The sequence below is a fragment of the Condylostylus longicornis genome, unplaced genomic scaffold (genome assembly GCF_029603195.1).
Source record: "Condylostylus longicornis isolate FDR11 unplaced genomic scaffold, ASM2960319v2 ptg000066l, whole genome shotgun sequence".
In the NCBI taxonomy this organism is placed as follows: domain Eukaryota; kingdom Metazoa; phylum Arthropoda; class Insecta; order Diptera; family Dolichopodidae; genus Condylostylus; species Condylostylus longicornis.
In genome coordinates this window covers 516,443-532,525 of record NW_026578034.1, presented here as the reverse complement: position 1 = coordinate 532,525, position 16,083 = coordinate 516,443, and the positions used below count along the sequence as shown (strand labels likewise).

At 26.4% G+C, this 16,083-nt stretch overlaps 1 protein-coding gene across 4 annotated transcripts; it reads left to right on the top strand.

The window, feature by feature from the left end:
• The first annotated feature begins 1,428 nt into the window (after window positions 1-1,428).
• On the top strand, window positions 1,429-5,031 carry LOC129612313 (putative inorganic phosphate cotransporter). Of its 4 annotated transcripts, none has more exons than XM_055525859.1 (4): window positions 1,429-1,696; window positions 2,768-2,901; window positions 2,968-4,041; window positions 4,096-5,031. In XM_055525859.1, the coding sequence occupies exons 2-4, from the start codon at window positions 2,866-2,868 to the stop codon at window positions 4,279-4,281; spliced, it is 1,296 nt and encodes a 431-aa protein (XP_055381834.1). In that variant the 5' UTR covers window positions 1,429-1,696; window positions 2,768-2,865; the 3' UTR covers window positions 4,282-5,031. The 4 variants fall into 4 exon arrangements, with proteins under 4 accessions (XP_055381834.1, XP_055381833.1, XP_055381835.1 ...); XM_055525858.1 differs by lacking the exon at window positions 1,429-1,696 and adding an exon at window positions 1,774-2,626; XM_055525860.1 differs by lacking the exon at window positions 1,429-1,696 and adding an exon at window positions 1,774-2,634.
• The last annotated feature ends 11,052 nt before the right edge of the window (window positions 5,032-16,083 follow it).

The following is a 16,083-nucleotide window of genomic DNA, read 5'->3' as shown; positions in this document are numbered from 1 at the left end:
ACACAACTGACAGCACAAAAAATTTTTTTGCCCAAAATTGAAAAACAACAGAATTCACATTTTTAGATTCTCCAAGAATATTCTACCACTAAAAGAAATTCTAGCCGATAACAAATTTAGTATTTATATCACAGCTGACAAATTTACACGTATTCTTATGGGATCTATAGAGCGCCCTTTTTAACATCATAAATCTCCCACAAGATCAACTTTTTTTCAAATTTTTAATTAGAATAAGTTAAAATTCAATCTTTTTCTACTCTACTAATGCTTACATTTTTAAAGTTTTCTGTTATTAGAATATTAAAAAATTGATTTAAAAAAAACCTAGGTTCAGTTCGTTTTTTCAAGATTTCAATAATTGCGACACTACAAGAAAATAAAAACAGTCCAATTTTTTTTTCGAAGTATTTACATATACAGGGTGTGCGAGACTCAATGGTATTCCCGAAGCAGGATGATAGAATGCATGCAGACGAACAAAAAACACCTAGTGACATTTTTCTTTTTGGGACCTTATTCTTGAGTTATGGGGCCTCAAAGTTGAAACACGTAAAAACCGTTTGATTTTCATATTTTTATTTATAACTTGGAAAATGTGGCAGGTAAATCCAACTCTGTGTACTCATTTTAAAGCTAATGAAATTCTCGTTCTAACGGTATTATTTCTAAAAATTTTCACACATTATGTTATATCAAAATGAAGGTCAGAATAAAGGCCTTCTCTTCATGTAAAAAAAACGACAGGTTCATAATGTGGAATTATAAGTAAACGACGGTTAAACGAAAATTTAGAAAAAAAATTTTAAGAAATTTTGACTTTGCACTTGAATATCTCTGAAACAATAAAAATCTTTGCAACCGCTGGTATACCGTTAGAATGAGAATTTCATTAGCTTTAAAATGAGTACACAGAGTTGGATTTACCTGTCACATTTTCCAAGTTATGAATAAAAATGTAAAAATAAGCTGGTTTTTGCATGTTCCAACTTTGAGGCCCCATAACTTGAGAACAAGGGCCCAGAAAGAAAAATGCCATTAGGTGTTTTTTGCTCGTCTGCATGCATACTATCATCATGCTTCGGGAATACCATTGAGTCGCGGACACCCTGTATAGTGATTTTTTTGTATTTTTTCAAATTTGAAAAAAATGTACATTTGATATTAACGAGTTTGCTAATTTTGTATGATATGTTTCTCAAAATGCATACTTCTAATATTATAATGTCAAGATCTGGTAAAATACTCTTTCAGCAAAAATGAGAGTAAATCGTGACGTTTTAATTTTCCCAATATTTAAAGTTTTGTCAAGTTTTGTCTTGACATTACAAATAACCAAGGCCCTGCTTTTTTTGTGAATCTGTTTGTAAAATTGCATAAGCATGTATTTTTGGCGAAATGACATTTCTAAAGAATCATTTTTTTTTTAGAAAAGTTGTGATTTTGCCTATTTTCATTTTGGGTTTTCAATACGAAAAGTTGAATTCGTAACTAGCATGAAATTTGGAGTTTTCTGAAGAACGTATCAAAAATTCAAATTTCATTTCAAAATTTTACTATAATTTTGATTAAATATATTTTCCAGCTTTTTCCGCATTTTTTTGTACCGCCATGTCAGACAACATATCTGAGAATTGAGTGTAAAAAATGATAATACAGTGAATAAAAAAATTTGGTGCTATAATATAGATATCAAGTTTGTAATTATTTGATTTTAAGTTTTATAATTATGAAAGTGCTTTTAAAATTTTATAATCGTTATTAAAGATGCAACATTTTAAGTTGTCTCCTATATAAAAACAAATATGTATAATAAAAAAATTATAAAGATCTAAAGTTTCTGATGCGGTAGTTTAGGCAAATTAGCGAATTAGCCTTACTAACAATGTGAAAATAATTCCTTATAAAACTAAAATCACAAAAAGAATTCCATGGACTTTTAATATAAAAAGAATTCACGTATGCAATAATTTTTATGAATTATGAAGCATATAAATTTAAATAATATAGTATACACATGAAAAATATATAGATATATATGTGAATATGTATATCTGAAGTATGCGTTTTGGGAGACATATAATACAAAATTAGCAAATCGTTAATATCGAATGTACATTTTCCCAAATTTGAAAAGATACGCAAAAAGCAACTAAATACTTTTTTTTCTTCCTGTAGTGTAGCATTTATTGAAATCTTAAAAAAATCTGGAAGGTTTTCTTTAAATAAATTTTTTTATGTTTTGATAACGCAAAACTTTAAGAATGAAAGCACTAGTAAAGTAAAAAAAAATTGGATTTTAACTTTCTCTAATTAAAAATTTGAAAAAATTTGATCTTGTGGGAGATTTATGAAGTTAAAAAGGGCCCTCTATAGATCCCATAAGAATAGGTGTAAATGCGTCAGCTCTGAACTGTCACTCTCTCTTAGGGTCCACGCCTGTATTTCTGTCAGCCGCGTACCAGCCGCTTTGCATACACAAACTTTATTAAAGTTTTTCAAGTTGAATAGCTTTTAAAAATTTTCTGATACCAATGAAATCTGCTACGCGCATAAAAGAATTTTTGCCAAAGTTGCACGTGAGCGTTAGATTAGAAAAAATAATTTATTAAAAACAAAAATGAGTGTAAGATGGTAATTTTTTGTTTAAAAGAAATATTTTATTGTAGTGACAGAAATAGGGAAGGGTACAATATTATTGGGGCTAAAGAAAGTATGTGATTAATGATAGTTATACTTACTAATTACAAATTTTTTTTTTTTTCAGTTGGACTAGGTATTCGTCATCTGCAATGTTTTCTGTTGTTTTGGTGTTTAACGGTGGCGTATGCCCTTAGAGTTAATTTGTCTGTGGGAATCGTGGCAATGACGTCAAAAAATGACACAAATCCTGATTTTGAGGCAATGCGAAATAAATATATAGCTATTTTTAAATACTTAGTGTTAAAATTTTTAAATTTATTTTAGGAATATAAATGGGATGAAAAGACAAAATCTTTATTATTAAGCAGTTTTTTTTGGGGGTATGTCGTAACACAAGTTCCTGGAGGATACTTGTCACAAAAATATGGATCAAGGCCAATGCTTTTCTTTGGTGTATTAATTTGTTCCTTACTTGCCATTTTAACACCAATATGTGCTTCATTAGGAGATTGGCAATTTGTTTGTGCTCTTCGTGTAGCTCAAGGATTTTGTCAAGGTGTGGTGTTTCCTTCAACGCATAATCTACTCTCTAAATGGGCTCCAGTAGAAGAACGAGGTAAATTAGGAACATGGTGCTACGCGGGAGCCCAATTTGGGACAGTTATAATGCTCGCGTCTAGTGGCATAATAGCCTCATCCAGACTAGGTTGGCCCAGTATTTTCTATATATCAGGTTCAACTGGCATTATATGGTCCATATTTTGGTTTATTTATGGTTCAAGCACACCTGCGCAACATAAAACAATATCAGACGACGAAAGAAAATTTATTGAAACTTCACTTGGAAAATTTGATGATCAGCGTACCAAAAATTTAAATATCCCGTGGTTCAAAATTTTAACATCGATGCCTTTTGTTGCTTTAATTATTGTTCATTGTGCTCATAACTGGGGTTTCTGGACATTATTAACAGAAATGCCAACTTACATGAAAAATATTTTAAATTTGGATATTAAATCTAATGCTTTATTTTCATCTTTACCATATTTAGCAATGTGTTTACTTAGTTTTATGTTTACATTCTTATCTGATATTTTATCGAGAAAAACATTGATGTCTCTATCATTTAGTCGCAAATTTTTCAATACAATTGGACATTGGATTCCGATGGTTTCCTTGATTGCTCTAGCATATGTCGATAAAAATGATCAAAATTTAGCCATAATTTTGTTAACTATTACTGTTGGAATAAATGCAGCTACATACCTTGGATTCCAAGTAAATCATATAGACTTATCTCCTAATTTTGCTGGAACTTTGATGGGAATTACAAATTGTGCAGCAAATATAATGAGTATCATTGCCCCGCTTACTGTCGGTTTGGTTGTTTCGGATGAGGTAAATTATAATAGTAGCTCAAATGTTGCATGAAAATAATCGAGCTCTTCATAGAAAAATCCTGCGCAATGGAAAATAGTGTTCTTCATATCGGCTGGTATATACTTAATTGGGAATTTACTGTTCATTATTTTTGGAAAAACAGAAGAACAGGCATGGAATAATACAGCTCATGGCCAGTTAACGCCAAAAGTTAGACGAACTTCAATTATAGTTGAAGCAGTTGAATCACATAACTAAATAAAATTTCAAATTTTTCGTTTTCATCACTAATTACAATTCTTTTCAGTTGAATATTTGTATATATGTATGTACATATATGTTTGTAAATGCATATGTATATGCATCCTAAACAATTATATTATCCTAAACTTCCTAGAAATGTTTTTATTTTTTAGATAGGTTCCCACCTTCTTTTTTGTTTCATAATTGCGTTTAAATTTAAAATTAAACATAAAAAGCAAAAGTTAAAGAATTAATCTCGGTTTACAAAATATTCGATTTTTGTTAAGAGTTGTGAAGGCAAGAAAGAAATAATGTGTGAAAACAAACGAGTGTATCAAACCTAGCGAAATGAACAAAAATTAAACTAAGGTTAAGTTTGTGTTTTTTTTTTAGTAAAAACAAAAATTTAATTTTCATTACATAAAAGTTAGGAACAAGCATTCGAATGTTTTGATATGAATATAAAATTTTGCGTATTTTCGTATTGTATTATAATATATGCAATATAATATAACCTATACAATAGGAGTTTACATACATATGTAAATACGCAGAATGTATTAGGTAGTGATAAAGAAATAAAGCAATTTATAAAAAATCTATGCATATCGATTCATACTTTATGAAATATAATTATTACCGATACGTAAATAGGAAATACTTTTAAATTTATAAAGATAAGATTGAAGTGAAAATGAAAGATTCATAATTTATATTTTTTACATTTATTGAAATATATTAGTTACAAATTTAAATTTTTTAATATTATTTGTCTTTTTACAATTTATTTTTATTATTTTATAAAATTATTATATATTATAATAATTTTTTTAGTTGTTTTGCTTTTATATTGTGGATACCATTTTCGCCACCTTGTACTAAAATAAACAACAAAATGGTTTTGTGGCTTTTAAAGTGCTTGATTCCCTATGCCATATATACTAGTTATGTGTTGTTCCCGAACGATCTAATCTTAAAGAACAAATCATTTCATACATCCAATCTATCTAAATCTAATCTAATTTATTATAAATCCAATACAAATAAAAACGAACGATATACTCTTATATGGAATATCGATAAAAGCAAATGAGAAGTAAAATAAGTGAAACGCTATATACAAAAAAGTTACAGAATCGGTTGCCAATATAAATACAATACAAGAAAATTAAACGATATACTAAATCCAATACTCATAAAAACTAACGATATAACTTTTATATGCAATATTGCATAAACTCCTATAATGCACTAGATGTTTTAATATTTTTGCGGATGTGTGTAATCAAAGTTTTTTGTTAAGAGAAAAGACAATTCATTTCTTTAGTCCATATATAAATTTCGTGTGGGAAGGCTGTAGCTAAGCGGTAAAATAATTTATTTGCTTTTTAAAATTTAATTTGAATTTAAATTTAGTGAATAATTATATAATTTTTTGTGTTATTAAATAAAATGAAGATTTATAATTTATATTGACTAAATTTTGTCTTATATTCATAATATTTAAAATAAAACAAAGGTGAATTTGCATAAATAGTATTAAAGTTTATTTAAAAAGAAAAACGATGTAGTTTTTAAAGTTTCTATTGTAATCATATTTAAATAAAATATAATAATATATTTGATTACGTTTATACAAATAGGTGTTGCGTCATATAAATGCTCCCAGGGTGTTGCGTCGAAGGATGCAGAAGCAATAGTCTACTAGAAAAGGAGAACCTAAATGCTATATTTACATTTACTTTGCCAAAGAACGAGGTCATCAAGGACAAATGGATACAAGCATTAGGAAAAATAATTTCGACCCCACCGAAGTATTTTTAATTTGTATGAACTTTAAATTTTATTTTGTTGCCTGTGACAAATATACTTAGCAATGTTAAGATTTGAACAATTTAAATATGTATGTATTTTGTGAATTTAGTTGAATACATTTTTGTCATAAAATTTACTAATTTTAAGAAAAATTGATTAAAAATTTTATTTTTTTATGTAAATATGTACATATGTTATGTAGTTTATTCAAAAACAATTTTGTTATGTATTTACTATTTTCGTTTTAGCTGAGAAATATTTTGTTGCCTGTAATTTATTATAACGCCTGTAATAAGAAACTAGTTTGAAAGAACAAGATATTAAATTTTATTAATATTTAAACGAAATAAAATAATATCTGCATATTTTTTGTATTTTATCCTTTTTTATTTTTCAAACATCCCAAAACGACACGAACATTTCCAAAACATTTAACAAAAAGTACAATGACAAATTTTGAATACATCGTGTGTAATGATTAGTAAGTTGTGTATTACGGATTCTTGAGAATAAAGATGCCTGTGAATATTGATAAAAACAAATGAGAAGTAAAGTAAATTAGATGCTACACACATAAAAGTGACCGAATTAGTAGTAAATATAAGTACAAGTACAAGTAAATAGTAGTACAAGTAAAATTGAACGATATACTAAATCCAATACTCATAAAAACAAACGATATACTCCTATATGCAATATTGATGAAAGCAAATGAGAAGTAAAATAAATAAAATGCTATACACACAAAAGTGACCGAATCAGTTGCCAATATAAATACAATACAAGTAAAATTGAACAATGTACGAAATCCAATACAAATAAAAACGAACGAGATCTGAAGTAAATGAAATTTATTCTAAACAAATGAAAGTAACCGAATTAGTTGCTTTACCAATATAATATACAATACAAATAAAAACATTGTATAAAAGGAGACATGAAGTATAAATGAAAACCAAAACAAATAAAATTGAACACATACTAAATAACCTATGGCTATAGGCAATACAAACAAAAACCAACGAGAACTTATCAAATATAAATAAAATGCAATACAAATACAAATAAAATTGACCGATTCACTTCACATGAGCCTATTGCCTAATATAAATGCGATACAAATAAAAGTGACCAAATTAAAAATCTACCTAAATAAGAAAATCGAAAGATTGGACTAGTTGATTCAAATTGAAAGCTACCTGCATGAAATAAAAAAGAAAGAAAGCACTTAAATGGGCTACCATATGTCGTATATTTGTCTATAAAATATTTAAAAAAGGACAATAATTACGATCGCTTTTTTACCTAAATATTTTAAATAAAAGAAAAAACTAAAAACAAATTAATCACTATAAGTTAATATTGCAACACATTAGGGATTAAGGTAAAATATTAAAGTAGGATAGTATTAAAAATAAAGATAATTACAAATATTTTTATTCTATAAATTTCTTGCGTGGAATATTAAATTTAAACTCAAATGGTTTAAAATTTTTTATTTCTTCAAATTTAAGAAATTACTTGTATGTAATTTAATAGTTTTTTTAATTAAAAGTTTTAAATTTTTATCTTCGTTTTAAACTTTTTGGTTTATATAAGTAGAGACATTTTGTAGTTCAAAACTTTACTAATTTACAAAACCCATTACATATTATTTTCTTTAAAATTTACCATAAATATGAATAGCATGCATTTTAACATGTAATTATCTATACAGTAGGGAAGTGAACGAAATGAACGATTGAACGGGATTTTATAAACGGTCAGTGAAAAAAAGTAATGGCTTCAGAACGATTCACTGAAATGAACGATATTGCCCATGACAATTATATACGAAAATAATGCTTTTGGGCGCCCTTAAAAATACTAAAGTGTTCAAAAGTAGTACTCTGGAGTTATAACACATATATCTGTGCAATTGAAGTCAAGGGAATTTATTACTGCCTTTTAATAACACACAAGCCGTTGCAAAACAATCCTATTACGAGACTGCTAAATAAATAAAAGAAATTATGGTTCGCGTAACGAATGTCAGTGTTCTCGGATTTTACTAAATGATATTATATATATAGAGTAAAACAACAAATTAGAAATACCAAAGAAAGGAGCAGCTTTGTTTCTGTCTCGCTTAGACTCTGTAAAAAATCTTACCTTGAAAAAATAATTGTGAAGCCAAAAACTTCACATAAGTCTCTTTCCCTGCTCCGAAGATTTTCAAACTGAAATTAGCAACTATAAATATGTTATAAACGTCAAATTTCAAAGTATTTATCAAACATAAACAAAAATTTTTTGGTTATATCAAAACCTGAAATTATTGATTATAAAAACGTGAAACTTAGAAAAAACAATTTGTGAACCTTTTTTGGTTATTTTAATTTATTTCTAATTGAAATGTTCTGAAAAAAATGTTATCGTTGATGAAAAATTTTTTTTTAAAAATAAAACCTTGAATTATAACCAAAAAAAACATGTTTCGACAACTGTAAGATTTGAAAAGTTTTTAAAACACCAAATTTTACTTTCCAAAACTTGAAAAAATTTTAAACATCGGAAAATGAGAATGTCATCATTTTTGTTCAAAAAGTATTATCGCAGACAGTTTGCATGAAAAAACTTTATAAGGTTTTTAAAAACTTTTTTATCCCAGACAGACCTAAAACTAGTGCAGTTTGTAAATAAAAAATCATAAAATATTTAATAATAAATTATTAAAAAAAGAATATTATTTTATAAAAACTTATAAAAAAATTATAACAAGTGAAAAAAACAAAAAAAATTTGTTGTAAAAGAAATTTGTTGTATCTAAATTGTTATTCCCATTTGTAAAAACAATTAGTTTTTTTTACACCAAATACTTGACGTGAATATTACTCATTTCAATAATTAAAAGAAATATTTATTCAATAGTGCATTGATTAATTCATAATTTGTAATTTTTTTAAATTTTTAATTTTGAAAAGAAAACATTTGTTTTGTTATAAATTAAAATTACTGCGGATAACATAATTTTACCAGGACCGAATTTTTTTTAAGCGAAATGAGTTTGTGTTTGATAAAATGTAGCATACAAAAAAATATTTTAATGATCTTTTTTTTGGAATGATTACAGTTTTCCTAGATATGATGAAATGAAATATATTTCCCTTTATAGAGTGAAGATTTGGTCAAAAAATTATATGAAGACCCCCCGATGCCGTTGATCAGTAAATAAAATAAAATATTAGCGTGAATTATTTATATTCTAAAATATTTTGTTTTAGAATGAATTAGTATGTGAAGCTCAGTTGAAATGAATAAGGAAGAATACTACTACATGCCATCTAATTCAGTGAGTAATAACCGCCATATTAATTAAAATTTTTTAAAAATTATACTGTTTTAGAGTCATTTAAATTCATATATATTTATATTTATTGTTATTAATATTGTTTATAGTTGTTCAGTAAAATTGTGAGACAAAACTGATAATATAAGAACTTTTTAAGAAGAAACAAAATATTTTCATTTTCGAGGGTCATAAAATATTGTGATATTAAGACACTTATAAATATTTAATATAATATAATATATTTAATATAAATATAAAAAATAATGAGTTTTATTTAAATTTGTTTTTTTCTTCAAAGAGATATAAAATAAGAAAATGTTTTAATATATTTTAGTTTTTCCTTTAAAAAAATTTATTAACTTGTTCTTACAAATTATACATATTTTTTAGTAGAGGCCAGACAAGAAAATAACATAAATACTCTCCTTTAACGACTTTGACAATTCTCGTAGCTAAGAAAGAGACAACTACAAAAAATTTGGCTTCATGTTTTTTTTTTTTTAAATGCTCCTTCCTTTAGTATTTTTAATTCGTTGAAGCAAAATGATATGTATTGAAGAAAAAACTAGGCGAATCGAAATTTTATGTAACTCAAAGAACAGTAATATTTAGTAACGTAAAAAGTTACGCTGCTCTTAACAAGGACTTGAAAAATAAAAACATAAACCATGTATCGTATATAAAAAACAACAACCAGGACAAAATCAATGTAAATACGGAAGCAGATTACAAGGAGCCTGCGAATTCCGCGAAAATCGAAACAAACAGACCAGACCTATAAGGATAATGGTTAGGCACCTTCATCCATCGTGTGATCCATATGATATTAAAAGGCTGGAGAGAGAACACAAAATAATAGGTGTAGCTAATAACTATAATAAAAGAAATTGAATGTTAAGAAATATATTGCTAAATTACCATTATTTGTTAACATTTGATAATACTGAAAACATAGAAAAGATATACATATAACAAAAATAACATAAGCAACATGAAGGTGAAAATAGAAGCGTTAAAGAGTGTAAATCAAATTCCACAATGCAAAGGATGCCAAAGAGTCTGACACAAACATAAGTATTGCAATAGAGAACCAAGCTGAATGTACAGTTACCTACCTTGCAACAGTATGCACTAAAAGCAAAGAAATCCATGCGAAATGTGCTAACTGTAATGAGACACACCCAGCAAACTATATAGAAATACGTAAAAAACTTAACATATGCACAGGCAGTAAAAGAAATCTAAACGCAAAAGAAAATGATTTTAATGAAGTTCTAAACAGTATTTATAATTTAATCAGCAATGTGACACATAGACATAATATCAAAAATTATCTACCTGGTACAACAACACTATTTGTTGAAAAATGATTAATAAGCCATTAAGAATTGATGAAAAATGATTAATAAGCCGTCTACAGGAACTGGGAGAAATATTCATGGTTACCTGTCTACATCAAAAGAAAAATAATTGAAAGCAGCAGCTAATTGTGAAGGTTGTCATATATACTCGGCTGGCCAGTATGTCGGTTTACCACTCGATTGACGTAAGTAGAATGTCAGATGTATTGGACATATAACAAAATAAATAGCCACATTTTACGTAAGTGTAGAAGATAGTAATGACCTGAACTCTGATCATTCTTTTTATTTAAACCTGAGTGGAAAAGCGATACCAAAGACAATGAAACCAACGCTAACGAATAAAACGACGGATTGGAAAAGCCTTAAAATATATGTAGAAAATTCAATCAAGAACTAAGATGTAATATAAACACAATAAGCTAGAAAAAGGTGACAGTTGACGAAAGGTACGGCAGATAAAAATATATTAAATAGAAACACACAAGAGATGAAAAGAAAAATTCTAAATTTTAAAAATAAAAATATGGAAAAATACACCAAGAACTTAACACCAGCTAAAAAAACTGATTATCCCTTTAAAATTTTAGAATGGACTGATAAATGGAAAATGAGAATAAATGAACAAAAGTCAATACCCATAAATTTTACATTAACAAAGTTACCAAAATTTATATATTATATTTAAACGGTAAAATAGCACCTAATGATGAAAAGGTCAAGTATCTTGATATGATACTGGACAAAATCCTATTATGGCGACTATATTAAAATTTACAATAGCTGATTGGTTATTCCCTTTTAATTATGCTTTAAAAAAGATTTAAGTACGGTATTAATACGGTTGTAGTACCGTCTCAGAGCTTTTAAGACCCTTACATTGTAAAAAAAGTACTAAAGCTTTTCGTACATTTTGGAATAGGTACGACTTTTACCATATCTGATGTCTTTATATCTAACATAATGTCTTTATATCTAACAAGTCCCAATACTCAATTTTTTTACGAAATGTTACGAATTTTTGGCCTCGTTGTTGGTTTTTTCTTTAAATGCCACTGATCGTGTCATATTTTTTATTATTTTTTTCTTTTTGTTTACGTAAAAAAGAGATTAATATTTTAAAAAATCTCTGGATATTATACACATTTTTTAAAAAGCTTCCCATTTAAATTCTATTGCACGAAAAAGAAAGAAAGGTAGGAGGAAAGAAAAAATGAAAAAATATTTCAAATTCATATTTCAGTATGGTTTTAAATGTTAATGAGGAAGGATGTATGATTTTTTATGCACATCTTGTATTTCCCAATAAGGTAAGTTGAGTAGTGTCGGCTAACAAAAATGTTATTAAAAGTAATATAGGTTGACACATTTCAACAATTTGAATTATCTCATTTCGATTATTCATACGTTACTTATAAAATTGTTTCAAATAATTTCAGTTAGTTTTTAAATTATTAAAAATAAATATGTATGTACCTACTTCCAATAAATTTTTTTTTAAATAATTATTTTAAAACTATTTCAAACATGTTATATTGAGTGCTTCAAAAATTTTGCTGTGCTCTTTTTTCATATTTTATTAGCAGGTAAACAAGAGCAATCTATTTTTAAAATGTCCCTGCATGTGTATGTATGACCTATCTTAATTCTAAACGGAAAGAATATTACATAAAGAACAAAAATTTTAAAATACCTGTTATTTTACAGTCGGAATTTTTAAGTCATTTGGTAAAATACCAATTATTTCGAAAATAAAAAAATATTCAAATCCGGTCATAAAAATATATGATTGTTTTTTCCAAACATTTTAAATATTTTTTTTTCTTAGGTAATTGATATAAATGAGCAAGTTTTTAATATTTTTTCAAATAAAAATAGAGGTAAAATTTTGAAGTTTATATAAAATTTGTATTTAACAAATAATATTTGATTGTATTTTAGATATTATTTTCTCATTCCCTCTTCAAATTTTTTCTTTACTATGTATTTTTATCAATATTTAAGAATTATCTTTCATTAATTATATTTTCAACTTGAAACCACAGTTACTCCCCATATCTTGAGTTAACTTACCCTATGAGAAAAAAAAGCTGTTCACTTAAAAATAATGAAATGCTTTCAGTAACATATAAAACATTGAAGGCGAAGGTTGTGCTTGTTGTTTTTCCGCTTTTTTTTAAATTTTAAAATAATTATCAATGAAAATATTAATATATATTTTTGATTTTTCAAATATATTTTCTAAATTTTACCTGCTTTATAATAAGTGTGAATTTATTTTATTATTTCTTCTCAAAAAATAGCCACTTCGATTTAAAAAAACCCATATCAAATAAGGTCGTGCTTTTAAGTTTCTCTCTGAGCATTGGGACTTGTTAGATATAAAGATATTACCTTATCAATACAACTTTGACGTTTATTTGAAAACTTCAATTTAAAGTTCTGTTCAAATGTTAATTTTTTTAAAATGTTTGCACATTTAAAAGGCATTATTGGAACCACGAATAGGTCAATTTTCTTCACATAAGTAATTTCCTGTCACCCTTTCCATTTAAATTCCATATGTTTGTGATTTATTATTGACTTGCTCAGAGCTTTGTGGCCTGATAGATATATAAGGTAATGTCTTTATGTCTAACAAGTCCCAATACTCAATTTTTTTTACGAAATATTACGAATTTTTGGCTTCGTTTCTGTTTTTTTCTTTAAATGCCACTGATCGTGTCATATTTCTTATTATTTTTTTCTTTTAAAGTAATGTCTTTATATCTAACAAGTCCCAATACTAAATTTTTTTTACGAAATATTACGAATTTTTGGCTTCGTTGTTGGTTTTTTCTTTAAATGCCACTGATCGTGTCATATTTTTTATTATTTTTTTCTTTTTGTTACATAAAAAAGAGTCTAATATTTTAAAAAATCTCAGGATATTATAAACATTTTTTAAAAAGCTTCCCATTTAAATTCTATTGCACGAAAAAGAAGGAAAGGTAGGAGGAAAGAAAGAATGATAAAAAATTTGAAATTCATATTTCAGTATGGTTTCGAATGTTAATGAGGAAGGATGTATGTTTTTTCATGCACATTTTGTATTTGCCAATAAGGTAAGTTGAGTAGTGTCGGCTAACAAAAATGTTAGTAAAAGTAATATAGGCTGACACATTTCAACAATTTGAATTATCTCATTTCGGTTATTTATACGTTACTTATAAAATTGTTTCAAATAATTTCAGTTAGTTTTTAAGTTATTAAAAATAAATATGTATGTATCTACTTCCAATCAATTTTTTTTTTAAATAATTATTTTAAAACTATTTCAAACATGTTATATTGAGTGCTTCAAAAATTTTGTTGTGTTTTTCTTTCATATTTTATTAACAGGTAAACAAGAGCAATCTATTTATAAAATGGCCCTGCCTGTGTATGAATCTTAATAGTAAACGCAAACGGACAAAAATTTACATCAGTACCTACTACCTGTCATTTTACAATCGGAGTTTTTGAGTCATTTGCTAAGGTAATATTTATTTCAAAAATAAAAAAGATATTCGAATCCGGTCATAAAAATATACCGTGACTTCAATAATGCGCTTAAGACGTAAAATTGTACAAAGTATCAAATTCCAAAAAGTTTACTAAAAGCTCTTGACATTGTACACTTTTCCAAAATGCGTTTTATACGTAATGGAGACGTAAAATAAAAGTAAATCGGGTATCGAAAAAATCGAGCACGCTTTTCTTATACCTTGTCATATAAATGTTGCCAGAAATAAGCGATAAACTAAACTAGCATATATTTTCAGCAATAAAGTGCTAGCTATCAAGTTTTTTCCAAAATAAGGCATAAGAATGCTATTTTTCCAGTGGTGTGGTAACGTTTGTTAGTTATACAAAATTTAGTGTCATTTGTCATATTTCAAATTCATAAACAAAAAAGTTTTTTGAAAACATTCACGTATATGTTTATATGGAAAAAGAGCAGTAAGTTATACCTTAATTCATTAAATGTAATATTTATTTAACATTTAATTTTTGCAGTAATAAGAAATGGACCGTGGATAGGAAAAAATTATTGATTGCTACTATTAAAATCAATACAACAATATTTGGGAACACATTCATTTTTTTAAAATTAACATTTGCACAGAACTTTAAATTAAAATTTTCAAACAAATGTTAAAGTTGCATTGATATGGTAAAAATTGTTTTCCAAAATGTATCAAAAGCTTTAGTAGTTTTTTTTACAATGTAAAGGTATTGAAAGCTTTGAGACGGTACTAATACCGTATTAATACCGTACTTAAATCTTTTTTAAAGCATTATTGAAGTCACGGATATTATTGTCTTTTCCAAAACCTTTTAAATATTTTTTAAATTAGGTAATATATTAAGTTTAAAAATTTTTCTCACAAATAGAGGTAAAATTTAGAAGTGTATATAAAAATTTGTATTTAAAAAATAATATTTGATTGTATTTTAGATATTATTTTCTAATTCCCTTTAAAAATTTTTTCTTTACTACGTATTTATATCAATATTTAATAATTATCTTTCATTAATTATATTTTCAACTTGAAACCACAGTTACTTCCCATATCTTGAGTTAACTTACCCTATGAGAAAAAAAAGCTGTTCACTTAAAAATAATGAAATGCTTTCAGTAACATATAAAACATTGAAGGCGAAGGTTGTGCTTGTTGTTTTTCCGCTGTTTCAAGAATTTTAAAATAATTCTGAATGAAAATACTAATATATTTTCGTGATTTTTCAAATATATATTTAGAATTTTACCTGCTTTATAAGAAGTGTGAATTTATTTTAATATTTCTTCTCAAAAAATAGCCACCTCGATTTAAAAAAACCCATATAAAATAAGATCGTGCTTTCAAGTTTCTCTCTGAGCATTGGGACTTGTTAGATATTAAGACATTATATAAGGCATTAAGCATACGTATCAAAAAATCGCTTGGAAAAAGAATGTACGATAGATATGTACCTTTCATGAATACATATAAAAATTAAATGTTTACAATATGTAATTTCAAGTTTGAAATTTCTGCAGAGATATTTACCCATTGGATGCTTTTGTTTAAGTATCTAATAATTTAACTCTTATACTAAATGTTTTTTTAATTCGCCTTTAACCTTTATATGATTTAAGTGGTAAAAAATGGGAGATTCGCAAGGTATTTTCGACTTTTTCTGATTAGAATTTTCCAATTTGATTATAAATTAAAAATAAATATTTATGTATATATGCAACGTCAACATTTATCAATTTGAGTCAATATAAAAAGTTTATAATTTACA